This window comes from Leptonychotes weddellii, chromosome 3 (assembly GCF_054177405.1).
Source record: "Leptonychotes weddellii isolate Sample4059 chromosome 3, ASM5417740v2, whole genome shotgun sequence".
In the NCBI taxonomy this organism is placed as follows: domain Eukaryota; kingdom Metazoa; phylum Chordata; class Mammalia; order Carnivora; family Phocidae; genus Leptonychotes; species Leptonychotes weddellii.
In genome coordinates this window covers 115,462,725-115,478,054 of record NC_138371.1, presented here as the reverse complement: position 1 = coordinate 115,478,054, position 15,330 = coordinate 115,462,725, and the positions used below count along the sequence as shown (strand labels likewise).

The window sequence follows — 15,330 nt, the reverse complement described above, 5'->3', positions numbered from 1 at the left end:
TTTCCTTTCCTTTTTCCATCTGAAATCCTTCCTCTTCTTTTTGCACCCCCACCCCACCCCCACAGTTCAATGCATAAGGCTCTCCAGGAGACTTTCTCCATTATCTATTTGCAGCTTTGCAACATTTATATTGGGAGCTTCCCCTTTGCTCTTCAAGAGTCTCCAAAAGTCTCCATTTATATTTTATATACACTTACATTCCTTCTTTACTAAACAATGTGAACTACTTTGTTGGTTTGGGAAAAAGAGGAAAAGATGTTTATATAAAGCCATTCAGAAGGTATAAAGGAAAAAAAAAACATGTTTTGAGCTTAGAAAATTAGAAATTGTATGAGTAGGGAAGAAAATTTCAAAGTCAAGCATCAGAATTAGATCTGGAATTATTATGATTTCTTTGTTATTGAAATATAAAATGGTAAAAAATGCATAAGGGTTGGGGGCGCCTGAGTGGCTCAGTCATTAAGCATCTGCCTTCAGCTCAGGTCATGATCCCCGGGTCCTGGGATCGAGCCCCGCATCGGGCTCGGCGGGAAGCCTGCTTCTCCCTCTCCCACTCCCCCTGCTTGTGTTCCCTCTTTCGCTGTGTCTGTCTCTGTCAAATAAATAAATAAAATCTTTTAAAAAAATGCATAAGGGGAAAGCTAATCAATTAGAATTCAGTTTTAAACTACTATACTTAAAAAGAATACCACATTTAAAGCGAACGTATTTCAACAACTACTTACACAGTTAAATGTTTATAAAATGATAGACAAAGGGAAAGAACTTTAATACAGAGTGCATTCTTACAAACCAATAAGAAAAAGAACATCCCAATTGCAAATGGCCAAAAAACATGAGCAAATAATGGCAAAAGAATACAAATGGCTAACAAGCATATGGGGAAAAATATATAACTTTATTGGTAATCAAACCAATTCAGATTTAAGGCAACAAAGTCTGATATTTGTGTAGAAATTAAAATTTTTTGAGAAGATAGAACATAACCTCAGTGAGGGGTTAGGCTAATGACTACTCTCATACTCTGATGAAAGTACAGTTTGAGTCAGCTTGTCTAGAAGGCAGTTGGTCAAAACCTTTTCAAAAGTGCTTCTCTTTAGACTCACAATCCCACTTCCTTCAGCAGAATTTGTTAAGCATCTAAAATATACCCCCTGGTTTCCAGTAACTAGAAACTAAATTTCAAGGGCCAGGGGCTAAATCTATCCTAAAGAAATAATCAAATAACTGCACGCTCATTGAGAATGGTGTTTTGTTATTTATGATAGTGAAATATTGAACCCAAGTTAAATATCCAACAGTAGGAATTGGGCTAAGCAAATTATGGTACATCCATGTAGTAAAATGTTCCATTAAAGACAGGGTGAAAATGCTCACAATATATCATGGTGTAAAAAGGCCTGGTAGCAGATCGACATATACAGACTAATCCCAAAGTTGTTTAAATAGAAAATGAGTAGAAAAAATTCTAAAAAATTCTAGTTTGTATACCACCCTCCAAAAAAAAAAAAAAGTATCACTTGATAGATTTTTTTTTTTTTTTTATATTCTCCGTACTTTTCTACTCACGGTGAACATTGATTATCATTACAAGCATAAACATATTTTTTAATTATCCAGAGTGGTTTCTTCAGAACAAGATGGGTAGATTTACACAACATCATAATTGGTCAGTGCAGCTCACTTAGAAGGAAATAAAAAAACCTCTTTGCTATTTAAGATGTTTAGTGTTAAATTTCACAAACACAAACACCAAGGATTTAAGTCTAATAAAAGCAAAGTTGTTTTACATCCTCGGGCCAAGAACCATCCTATAAACACAGTTGTGTGATGGCGCACACTCACACGGTGTCCTTGTAGCAGGGTGAAGTCATCTCTTCGCCGAGTTTCCTTCTTTTGAGCGAACGCTGTCATTTCTCACATATGGTAAAAAACCATCACTACCATTGCAAGGATCCCAAGAGCGGTAAATTGGGACCTGATGGGTGGAATCCTCCATCGCTGCATATCTTGGTTTATGAGATTGACCTTTTGTCTAACAGTTTTCTTGGAAGAAAGAAGAATCTTTCCTCAAAGAAACACATATACACAAATAACACAAGAGGTGGGTGGAGAGAAACCAACAGAAGCACCCTTTTACCAAGCTATTACCCCCAATCTCTCCAAAATATTATTGTAAACAAGGTAAACTAGAAGGCTTAGAGTATTATTTACTTCCATGTCTAAGACGCCCACTCTGCCCTTTTCTCATTGTTTTCTTGGTTCTTTTGTTCTAGATAAGCACAGGGCTGGCAGGAAGTGGATGTGACTGAGGGGGGGCCATATATGTCTGTCTCCGGGTTTACTGTGCATTTTGAATGGTTTATGCCATGATCCTATAATGACGTGTGGTTGTTGTTCTTTCCCCCAGAATGTCGAGTGGTGAAGTCCACTTCTTACACCAAAATAGCTTCATCATCCCGCAGGAGCACCACCAAGAGCCCAGGACCTTCCAGGCGCAGCAAATCCCCTGCCTCAACCAGCTCAGGTAAAGCATCAGTGGAGATGAAGAAACTGTCTTTTTTCTGACGCATGATGAGCAGAGGGTGTGTGAAGCCCAGAGTGTGAGGTTTTTAAGATAGAGTAGATTCCGGTTTACAATTTTAGAACAAGTTGGAGTGGTGGAACAGATTTGCCAGAGTCTAGCAGGTTAGCTTTAAGGAAAAGCACCGAGCTTGGGAAAACTTACTTAGCAAAGACTCAGGAAACCCAGATTTGCCCACAAATAGAAGTATACCTCCGACTTGCTTCATTTCTACTACAAAAATCAGTTTTTCAGGCTAAGAGCCCCCAGCCCCGGAAGTCTCTGTTGAAGCGTTTATTCTACTTGGGACTGGCTTACGAGGAGTTTCCAATTTGTCTTTGCTGAACTTCCGTATAACATCCATTTTACTTTGGACCCCAGCGTGGCTCTGGAGCTCAGAGCAGGGAGAATGAGAGCCTGGGGCAGGGAAGCTGTGGGGACTCTGGGTCTGTGTCCTGTCTCTCAGGGCCTCTAGCGCTGGTGCTAGAACAGGAGGTATACTCACAGAGTGACCATCTCAGCCCTACGTCTTCCTTCTTCGGTCTTAAAAATGACATGTGCCAGTTAGAAGGTGTGTGTTTGGTTTGGTTGGTTTGTTTGCTTGTTTTTCTTTTTGGTTTCAGGCAGAAGGTCTATTTCACTATTGAACGGAATTATTTATTAAATAATATAAACTGTTAAGTGGGAATTTATTAAATGATACATCAAGGTGATTGTCTCTAATTTCATGAAGACAGAGAAGCTTTTATAAATAGAGGCAGAGACCTTTGGGGCCTACACGGAGGCCTTCTTGCACTCACCAGCGTGGGCCCAGAGACATGTGCAAAAATCTCTAAGCTGGGCCTCCAAGGCCTCTGGCGTCCCTCACCAGCTGTTAAACTACAGTGTAAGTTATAACCTCCGTATTTAAAAATAGAGGTGCTATGATCTGTTTTTCCTAATAAAAAATAAAACCATAACCTCCAAAGGGAGTCTTGGAAAAAGGAACTCTTAGTAAGCTGCATAGCTAGAGCACCCAGCTCAACTTGGTTCTCTAAGAGTTACCTTCTCCCTGGGCTTTCACTGATCGTAGGTATTCCCTAGATCTTCTCCTTTAACACTCCCCCTAAGGGTGGCAACAATGGGCGGCCCCTGCCCCCTTCTCACAGCATGCCCTACATCATAAGCAGTCAGGGAATGCGTCTCAGATCATGTTTGGTACTTGAGATGCAGCTTGTTTGCTCCTCCTAGTTTAAGGGTGGGCTGAGAACTCCTTCCTTAATATGCACCCAGATCGGGTGGAACCCTGCAATGACACTTTGCTAACGGGTAAGGTATTGAGACTCAAAGTTTAGAGTGCATGAATGTCACTTGGGAACGCGGTAAAGTTTGTCATTCTGACTGCCGCCCCCACCCCTCAGATTCTGATGAAGGCCATAAACCTATGTTTTAGCAAGTATTCTAGGTGATTTTAATCAGATGGTCTTTGCACTATACAATCAGATGCAGTGGGTTAAGGAAGAGGTTCCCAAAATGTGGTTCCCTGGACCGGCAGTATCACCATCACCTGAACACGTGTGAGAAATGCAGTCTTGATGAGCCCCCTCCGCAGACCCACTGAATCAGAGACCCTGGAGCGAGGGCCCAGCCATCTGGGTTTTCACAAGCCCTCCAAGTGATTCCGATGCTCATCCAAGTTTGAGAACTAATGAATTACAGATAACAAAAGGGAAATAAATACACGGAGTCATTTGACCCTGCATAATCTGGCGAGTGATACGGCTTGCTCGTCTTCATATATTGACATAACAGCAATGACATCCTCTGCTTGCTTCCAAGTGGCGATGTCCATCTTTAACCCTTGCAACCCAAGAGCAGAGCTCTAGATACCATGAAGTGTAGGCCCAGGTTATAATGACCCACCTTCAGAGAGCCAATTACCTGGGACAAGAGAGAATTCCTGTCTGAAGATCATCCCTTCCCTGGAAACAGATAGGGGGAATGTCTTTCCCTTCAAGAGAGATACCACCTACACACAGACCACATTTGTAGAGGTTCACAAATTAACCTTGTTGATTAAGCTTGTTCATTAACCAGCTAACAGGTTAAAACTGAGCTCTTGTGAGCATGTTCAGTCTGGACCAAAGAACACTGCTCATTTTCTCTGAGCAAACCTGGGCTATCGAATGAACCCCCATGGAGCAGTAAGGAAGAAAGAGGTCATGGGCCTAGCCAGCCTGTTGCCCCTAAAATCTTGGCTATTTAGTATAATCATGAAAAGTTATAAAGGACAAAGAAGCCCCACATTACCTGGAACATTGGCAATACTATTAAAAACAACAGTATTAAAAAACAAAATTAGTCCCCAATCCAAAACGAGTCTGACATTGACAAATTTTTTATCTTTTCTCTCTTCTTTCTTAGTATATACCAGGTGTAGGGGGGGAAACATCTAATAATGGGTGATTAGCCAAATTCTTTTTTTTTTTTTAAAGATTTTATTTATTTATTTGTGAGATAGAGAATGAGAGAGAGCACATGAGAGTGGGGAGAGTCAGAGGGAGAAGCAGACTCCCCGCCGAGCAGGGAGCCCGATGCGGGACTCGATCCAGGGACTCCGGGATCATGACCTGAGCCGAAGGCAGTCGCCCAACCAACTGAGCCACCCAGGCGCCCGATTAGCCAAATTCTTATGTCTTTTACAGTATAGCTATTTCAACAGAATCTATATGCATTATTTAAGCGCTATAGCTATTGACTTTTTGTTATTGTTTTTAACAGTTTTTAAAATGTTGGTTTAGTTTTATTTTTTTAATTGAAGTAGAGTTGACACACAATGTTGCATTCGTCTCAGGCATACAGCATAGTGATTTGACAAGTCTATACCTTCTGCTGTGCTCACAAGTGTAGCTCCCATCTGTCACCAGACAGCGCTATTTATAAGGCCATTCACTACATTCCCTATGCTGTGCCTTTTATCTCCGTGACTTATTCATTCCATAACTGAAGCCTGTATCTCCCACTCCCCTTCACCTGTATTGCCCATCCCCCAACTCCCTCCCTCTAGCAACCATCAGTCTGTTCTCTGTATTTATGGGCCTAGCTCTGCTTTTTCATTTGTTTATTCGTTTAACAGGTTTTATTTTTCAGACCTGTAGGCAGGCAGTGAAGTGCTCCTAGGTTTGGGCAGAATTTTTTTTTTTCTTTTTTTCTTTTGTCCTCACAATTCAAGGAAGGGGGATAAGTCAAATTTTTGTGCACATGTCGAAGAACAGAATCATGAGATCTGGAGTAGTTATGGTCTGCTGCTAAGTTTTCTACTACAGATGCAAAATAAGTGTCCTCACGCTTTCTGTCTGATTGTGGCAGCCAAGATTGAATGAGGGAATACAAGAGAAAAACAGAGTTTTTGCGACTCAGAAATAACCTTGCAAATAGTGAAAAACCTGTTTTACTCCAAAAATGAATCTAAAATTTGAGTTTACAAAAAAGAATCATGAATCTAATTTTAAAAAGATAATTATGAATATGGGAAATTATTGCACTTTAGAATTAACTGGTAACATAATCACTACTCAGCATCTCTAAGATTATATAAATCTCATAAATATAATATATCTAATATATCTAACTATAATCTTATAAATATAGATGAATTATAATTTACCAAAAGTAATTTCAGAAACTCTAAAAAGCAGACAGGCAAATGTAATGAATGCATGTATATTCATCACTGCCAACATTTGTAACTATTCTTTTTAGAAGTTTAAAATCGGTAGGATGCATTAACCTCAAAATCAATAGATTTTTTTCAAACAAGCATTTCTCTTGTGTTTCCCTGAGCCCTTTCAACTCTAGTTAAAGTCTGGTTGATTTGACCAGCACTAACTTGGAATTTATGATAGGTGTGCCATGCTGGGTAGTATCGTTTACATTAAGAGAGTGGAATCCGAATCCATTCTAAAATTAAACTTCACTCAAGGTATTTTTAACTTCTAGGTCAAAATTAATTAAGTGGCACTGATCTTATTTTGTTTAACGTGATTCCTTTATGCATATACAGTTTTGCATTTTGATCTAGAAAGCACGCCATGCAACCATTTCTTGGTTGTATAACAGCTTATAATATGCAATGACCCTCTCTTGATTCTGACTTGCTACCAAATCTTACCACCTTCCTCTGGATGATTCTAATTTAGAGAGGGTTTACAGAGCAGCAATACCCAGTCACAGATTTGTGGATTATATCAATGTTCCCAAGACCACTCTCTTTCCCTGGACCCAGAGTTTAGGAAGTGCAGTGGTATTTCCGTTTCTTTTCTGGGCAAACACAGCTGCTAGATGTCAGGGAAGTGCTGCCTCAGTCCCCTCCACTGTGCTTGCTTAAGACTCCCAGCTCCAAAAAACAAAACAAAACAAAACAAAACGACTCCCAGCTCCACTCAAGTTATGGCTCTTAAACCCAGTGGAAAGGAGACTGAATTATCTCTATATTAATTGCATCTCCATTTTCTTAAAATGGTCTGTTCACTGTTTTTCAGAAATCATAAAGACTAGACTGTGAATAATTTTACTTTCATACCTCTTAAGCACTGATGTAGCCCCAAACCCAATTACCACCATGAACCTGACTTTCTAACATTAAAGAATCTTTGTTTCTCCCCGTAAAGTATCAACTCAAAGTTTGAAATGATTTTTATTTCAGTTGTTCAATTTCTACTTCCAGTGTTCATCATCCTATGTTATACAGAGATTATTGCATAGTATACAGTTAAGATTTGCTCAGTTTTCATGCCATGCTGCTGTTCATGGTAATACTGTTAACTTATATTTAAATGACATCAGAGTTTACATAGGATTTTTCTGTCTTTGATATCTTTTGATTCTCCTAACCATCTTCCAACTACAATCAAGACATGATAATATTATCTGTTATATAATAATATAGCCTGTTTTTAGAAATGAGGAAGCAGCGAGGGCTAGGGGTACTGCTTGGCTCAGAGTGACAGAGTTAATCGTGGCAGCTCAGGGCTGGCACCTGGGGCTGGTGCTCCAGACAAGGGAGGCTGGCCATCCTCGATATCGGTTTCTTCACCTCTGTTTATGAGAGATTTGATCTCCAGGAAATCACTAATACAGTACCTAGTTTAACATTGCAATTTACAATAACATAACACTTTGCAAGAGAAGCCTGAGTATTAGTCCCAAGACCAGCATTCCAGGAGGTGAAATGATTCACTCCAGCTTCATGATGTATGGTCAGTGGTAGACAGAAACTTCCCTGTGTAAGTCAGTGGTAGAACAAGAGTGAGAATCCTCTATAAATCTTCTCTTCGTCCCTTACGCATTCTTCTTCTTGGAACTGAAGGAAGCTAGAAGTGATTTATTAATATAAGGTGTTCATTTACACATTCAGAAATATCAAGTGCAGGTTTGCTAGGCATTTGCTAGGCACTAATAATGCAGAGATGAAAGAAACAGTCTCTATTCTCAAGAAGCATACAGGTCAAGCCCCCTAAATAATTTATAGATAACATAATTCACATACCTGTTGAATTATTATTATTCTCCTTAACAGAGAGAATCCGAAAAGGCAATTGGAACTAGAAAAAAAAGAGAAACCAGGAGCCTTAATAACACTCACGAAGAATAATGAGCCCCCAGATAATTGTGCACCAAGACTTTGAATGCAATTATCACTAAGAAATGGGAAAAGTGGTTTTTAGTTGCTTCTTAAAGAAACAAGAATATATAAGGGTATCATAAAGAGTGTTTAATATGGGTTGAATCTTTATTCATGTGTGTTTATCTTTGGAACACAGACATCTCATAAAATGTGTAATTTAAAAGTGAAATTCTTTTAAACAAATTCCTTTATCTGCACAAAGAAGTTATAACAAAATATCTCCAATATAAAAGTATACTATGCATCAATTTTATTTCTATAAAAACATAATGTTCAGTTTTGCTTTATATTGTTTTCTTAATATTAAAAGTGTAAGAAAACCACATTTACCTACCTTGAATTTTCATTACTGCAGTTCTCCTTAAAACTTACAGATTTCAGAATTTTGACCTCTTCATGGATCACTTAGGAGAACTTTGTGGTTTTTTGTTTGCTTTAGAGTTTTTATTCCCATTTAAACGGATGGTCATCTTTTTATCGTAAGATAACACCTGTTTAGACTCTCTCTCTGTAGAAGCCAATGGCAAACGTAATGGAGCCCCAGTGAGTGCCATGAATTCAAGCACGAGCTGATGGACTTTCTTGCCCTTTATAAGTCTATAGTCTAAGGTAGGAACCCTTCTGGCAACAACTGTTCATTCACCCAATATGCGTTGAGATTCCACCATTGACCAGCAGTGCTGGGTGCTGGAGATGTAAGGGTAAACATTTGACAGAGGGAAAGTTGAGTGACTTAGTTAATGACTTTCTACCATGACTGAGGCACCATTCTGTCCTCCCCAGACTTCACACTTGTATGTGACTCTGGAAATCCTGCAGTTTTCTTATTTATGCTATTCAAATTTTCTTTTTTTACAGTTATATAAAAATATTTTATGCAACATATGCAGATAAGACAGAAATCAAAGCTGGGGAAGCAAAGAGAATTTTAATCAGCTTTCTAGTCCAATATGTCAACTTTTTTTGATTTCTTTCAAACACCTTCAAAGGCAGATTGCTAGCTATTATTTTTTTTTAGCTCAGTCTTTTCCTATAATGTAGATTTCAGCCTTCTACATTCTATGGAGGATGTTTGCTGCTTTGGGGTTCCGAGGGAATTCTTGAAAACAAAATGCACCAAGAAAATCAAGGGGGCTGATGATTCATCTCTTGTGTTTTTAGAATTTTCTCCTGCATGTAAAGCTCAGTCCTCCTTCCATTCTCTTTCCCTGCACCTATCAATTCCTGCTAGTGCTCACCCTCAGCAGGTGAGTGTCTCCAAAGGTACTTTTCGAAGCTTTGAACCATTATCTCGACCCACTCTCTCTAGGGGACAGGCAGCACCCTACATCAGCTGCCTTTATGAACTCCTCCCTGGAAATGCCCCATATTAATTAAATGAATATTTCCTGAACATCTGCTGTGTTCCAGGCGTGTATTTGGTCCCAAGGATGCAAAGATGATTAAACCACAGTTCTTGTCTTCAAGTTGCTTATATTCTTGCATTCAAGTTGGGAGATAAGCTTATATATACCACTTAACTGTAATAGTGTAGAATGTGCCATGACAGCCCAGAGGAGGAAAGGGTTAGATCTCATGCATGGGGTCAGGGAAAACTTCCAAGAGAAAAGGACCTAACGAATTGAAGGATCCTGCTAGGATGGTATCAGCATTTGAAGAAATAATGTGAGGTAAGGCACAAAGGCACGAAAGTGTACAGCGTATTTAAGGAACAGTTGTTAGTCTGACAAAAACGACTGATAGATTGGAGGAAAGGGTTGGAGAAGATGGTGGTAGCCACGTTGGTTGTGGTCATTGCATGGGCTCATGAAGGTGTGTTTTTGTTGTAGGTTTTAGGGGATGAATGAGAATTTTAGGTAAGACCATGATTTGATTTTTATTTGAATTTTAGAAACAATGGTGCAGTGGTAGAGAGGGTGGCTACACAAGGGGCCAAGGGCCATGGAAGGCTCTATGAGGCTGCTGCAGTCATGCTGGAAAGAAATTGTCAGGAAAGAATTTAAACAGCAATGTTGGGCCTGGGGTAGACTTTGAAAAGGAAATGAACCAGGAATTTAACTGGATATGAGGCCAGAAGAAGAGAGAAGAATCAGAGATGAGGAGCAGGTCTGAGCATTGAGGAAGAGTGGTAGGTAAGTACATTTCAGATGTGTGGAGTGTGAGTTGCTTTGGGAACATCTGTAGGCAATTAGGAATCAGGAACTGTATTTAAGTCAGATTTGAATCAATGATAGGTATTTGGGAGATCCTGGCATAGAGTAGTGATTTAAATACTAGAAATGCAGGATGCCTCTCCCTCCACCCCAGTGAAAGGTTTGTAGAGTAAGGATGGGCATGGAAGCATGGTGACCATCTGCAATTATAAGAGCACATTGGAAGAGGCAGGAGAACCTTGACAGAGCAGTTACAGAAGTCACAGGGCAGAAAGTTTCGAGATGAAGGGAGAGGCCAGAAATGCCTGATGTTAAGTCTAGTAGCATGAGAACTGGGAGGAGGTCATAGGACTTGGCAGTGAGGACACCACTGGTGACCTTTGAAAGATGCATTTTAGTGGGCAAGCCCAGATGGCAGTAGAGCATCCCCCGGGCACGTTGTCCCTGGGGGGAGGGGGTCACTATAGAACTGCTCCAGGGCTGACTCCCAAGTTCAAGTCTAAGGGCAGGCCATCCTGCAATACCCAGTAGGGTGGGGGGCAAAGCGCCCACATGGGAACCAGAGGAGCTGAGAGCCCTTCGGTCCCAGGACCCTCATCCACCGTGATCGAAGGTGGTGCCCTTACACACCCAGTTCCATCAAAATAACCAGAGCCTGTTGTGGGATCCCAGCTGACACATAATTTTCATAATTTTAATTTATATTATTTTAAAGATTCATTTATTTATTTTAGAGAGAGCATGAGCAGGGGGAGGGGCAGAGGGAGAGAGAGAGAGAGGGAAGCAGACTCCCCGCTGAGCTCAGAGCCTGACGCAGGGCTCCATCCCATGACCCTCAGATCATGACCTGAGCCAACAACACAAGCCAGATGCTCAACCTACTGAGCCACCCAGGTGCCCCACATTTTCCTAATGTTTAATCAAAGGTCTCCAGGTGACCCCATTTTACTGTTGAATTAAATTTTTCCCCCTTTTCCCCGAAATCATCTTTGACTCCTTTCCCCCCTCCTCCCCTTCTACATTCAGTTTATCACTAGTCTTCCCCGCTCCCACTTTGCAGTGCTGTTCTAGGGCTCTGATTTCCCATAGGCTACAAAAACTGCTTGCTAGGTGGCCTCCTCCCTGCTTTGGTCCTCGGCCCCTTACATCTACTTTGCACACTGATGTCAGACTTGTTGCCATGACTTGTTGCCATGCCAAAAAAAAGTCCTACCTCCTTATTCTCATAGGAAGAACTATCTTGATTTGGCCACAGTCTTCCTTTCCAGTGCTAGCTCCCACTTCTCCTCTGGACTTATGCTTCATCCTGTGAACTAATTTACACTGCTACAGATACCCCTTGGGCTGTTGCACTTGGCACCTTTCGGAGTCCGAGGAGCCTTCTTTTGCCCCTTCAGCTGTCAAAAAGGCACACTCCCAGTTGGCCCAGATGACCTCTGTGAAACATCCCCTGATCACCTCACTGTTTAGGGTCTTCTCCACCCCTACAATCCTGTGACAATTGATTTGGCTCCTGGTCTATAGGTGACATATCATATCACCCTCCTAGATGGTAAGGTTTCTGAGAGCAAGAGTTCTTTACACACTCTATAGCGTTTCCAAGTTCACAGTTAAGTACTGGGTAAATTGACCAGATGAGTGAATTGAGAAATACTAGGATCTATTCAAGTTGCCTAGGTCTCCTGGTGTTCAAGGGCCTTTTTATAAATATTTATTAGAAAAATTAATTCATAGGGACACCTGGGTGGCTCAGCCAGTTAAGCGGCTACCTTCGGCTCAGGTCATGATCCTAAGGTCCTGGGATCAAGTCCCGCATCAGGCTCCTTGCTCAGTGGGGAGCCTGCTTCTCCCTCTGCTTGTGCTCACTCTCTCTCTCTTTCTTTCTGATTAAAAATAATAAAATAATTCATAGAGCCAGGTCACTTCCTGCATCCCCACAGTTTCTGTGGACTCGCCAGTTCCCATTATTCTCAGTAGATAGTCCCTTTGAATTGGACCCATTGTCTTAGTTTAAGAAGGAAATGTAGGGGTGCCTGGGTGGTGCAGTTGGTTAAGTGACCGATTCTTGGTGTCAGCTCAGGTTGTGATCTTGGGTCATGAGATGGAGCCTCACATCAGGTTGCGCTCAATGCAGAGTCTGCTTAAGACTCTCTCTCATCCTCTCCCTCTGCCCCTCCTCCCCAAACAAATAAATAAATCTTAAAAAAAAAAAAGGAAATGTAGATAAATGGAGAAATTCAGGGATCCGCCTCACCTATGAGTCGAGCCTCTGTGAAGATAGAATTAGGAAAAAGCATCTTTCCCCGAGAGTCCCCCGACCCCCCACCCCCCACCCCATGAGATATTTGTCTGTTTTCTCTTGGCCTCATTTGACTCCATCTGCTTTTTGTTTCTTCTTCTTCTTCTCAATAATGTGGCAAGCAATGGACAAGGGCTAGGAAAAGAGATTTTAGAGTATCTATAGCCTCCTCCATGATCAGGGAATGAGAAAAAGTCTAAGGTGAGTGGTCGGATCTCCTCAACAACACGCCTGAATCACTGCCCCCTAAATCCAGAGCCAGACCCCATATGTGTGCAAACATGTTATTTCCTCTCATCCCTGCAAATACAGCAGCATAAATACACGAGCCACCTTACATGCAGAAAGGAGATAGGGAAAGGACAAGGTAGATGTTCATGTCTAAAAAGTTACCTTGGGGGCGCCTGGGTGGCTCAGCAGTTAAGCATCTGCCTTCCGCTCAGGTCATGACCCCAGGGTCCTGGGATGGAGTCCCACATTTCGGCTCCCACATTTGCTCAGCGGGGAGCCTGCTTCTCCCCTCCCCCTGCTTGCGCGTGCTCTCTCTTTCTCTGAGAAATAAATAAAATCTTTAAAAAAATAAAATTAAATTAAAAAAAATTAAAAGTCACCTTGTGATTAGATAATCTTGCTTGGAGATTGCTCTGATTTCAGGACCAGTTTGAGACATTTAAACATTTAGCTTCCACATGTGGTCTGAGACTTTTAAGAATGAAACCGTAAAGAGAAGAAACCCTTTAAGTTCACAAAAGCATTCCAAATTAATATACACATGCGTCTAGTCATTTAAAAGGAGCAATGAATTAGTAAAAATAAGCCACGTATTTCTGAATTCTAGAGTTCTTTTAGTAACTTTCATATTCAGTTATAAGTTTTGGGAGACAGGGACCAATAGACAGAGTCAGACACTGTCTGTGTGTTGTGCACACTGTGTGTGCTGATTGATTATAGGGCCCTGTAGAGTAGGGTCATCTATCTGAAATGATAAAGGAAAGGGTGAGGCTGGACGCTTCATGAGGAGTAACGTCCTGTGACCAGTTCATGCTGTTGTGTCCCTGATGGGCTCAGGTTGATGGCCCGGTTGGACAAAAGGCAGGGCACAAACTAGGGCTGGTAAAATCAGCTCCACAGATTTCATACACAGCTCTTTGGTGTCCGGTTACATGATTGATCATCATGGGATCTGTGAATAACCCAGCCTAGAGTTTAGCTTTTCTCATTCAAGAAGAGCAAGGGATACAGGATTAAAGGAAAATGAACCCAGATAGTTCTGAATAAAGGGAACCCTGATGGTACAAGGCAGGGGACCTGATGAGTACTTAGGAATTCAGATGGAGTGACTTTCAGATTGAAATAATGAATCCTTAGACCTGCTTGGCCACTTAAAAACAACCATACGGAGTTGAATTTTTCCCCTTCGAAATACAGACTCCTTTAATACAGGAATACTTTACTCTGTAAAGTAATGCCATTGGTTACTTGAATTTTAATAAGTTCTACTAAATAGGTGACAAAGCCGTCTCTTTTGGCATCCAGAGACTTTGGGTAGCACAGGATAAAAAAACAACTGAACTCAATACTTGTATTAGCCTTACTTATGAAATAAAATTATGTATTCCAGCAGTGATTCAACAGTAAGGTGTGTGGTATTGTCTGGATGTCAAGAGCCATTTTAAGAGGTTGCTAATGCTTTTTAGGTGGCCAACAGGAAGAGTCTGAGTAGAAACTCTGACCCTGGGCGCCTGGGTGCTCAGATGGTTAAGCGTCTCCCTTCGGCTCAGGTCATAATCCCAGGGTCCTGGGATCAAGTCCCGCATCAGGCTCCCTGCTCAGTGCAGAGCCTGCTTCTCCCTCTCCCTCTGCCATTCCCTCTGCTTGTGCTCTTCTATCTCTCTGTCAAATAAATAAATAAAATCTTTAAAAAAACAAAAAAAAAAGAAACTCTGACCCTAAGAATACAGGCTGTTCCCAACTTTGAAGCAGGTTGTGTTCCAAAACTGTTTGATTGTAAATGGCTTGTTTGGCACTTGAGCTTCATCTCTGGAGAGACGGCAACAGAAGGAGAAGCCCTGAGTCCAAGGGCTTTAGATGAAGGAGGCGCCCCAGTGATAGAGAAGGAAACCCAGAAGCCCTTAGCCCCAAAGATGGGGGACAAAGGTTCTAGACACATCCTGACGTGTCAGGACAGGCCACTCATGGGAAAAGTGTGCAGTTCTTTGAGCAGACATAAATGAGATCTTTCCAGTTGCTCATCTTTGGGCAAGTTACTTCATCGAAAACAGGAAAAGTTCAATCCAACCTACACTGCACAATTGATGTCACCTAAGTTTTTTCAGTCTGACATGTCCAAATTCTCTGTGTCCTTCCAAATTTACTCCCTCTCTTCTTGCCTCAATCCTCTTCAACCAATCGGTTACCATGTCCTATAGTTTTGAATCTCTGAAATCTCTCCTGAATGTCTCCATTTACCTCTGCCCCCACGGCACCACCATCAACCCAGCCACACCATCCCTCTGAGCATAGGACACTTAAACGTGCCATACTCCCTCCTGCCTAGACATTCTCCTTAGGGATATCCTCGAGCCCGTTATTATGCTCCCCTAATCCGTTCTTGACAGGCAAGAGCTCTTGAGCGCTTTTAAAAATACAA

The 15,330-nt window shown here is 41.4% G+C and overlaps 1 protein-coding gene across 5 annotated transcripts in view; it reads left to right on the top strand.

The window, feature by feature from the left end:
• Positions 1-15,330, top strand: part of DCLK1 (doublecortin like kinase 1) — a 314,118-nt gene that overhangs the window by 232,322 nt on the left and 66,466 nt on the right. For all 5 annotated transcript variants that reach the window (XR_014143709.1, XM_081814825.1, XM_081814824.1 and 2 more), the window contains exon 5: positions 2,411-2,527. Coding sequence is in view for 4 of the 5 variants with exons in the window: in XM_081814825.1 (XP_081670951.1) it covers positions 2,411-2,527 (117 nt within the window). In the remaining variant the exon portion in view is untranslated. The remainder of the gene's footprint in view (positions 1-2,410; positions 2,528-15,330) is intronic.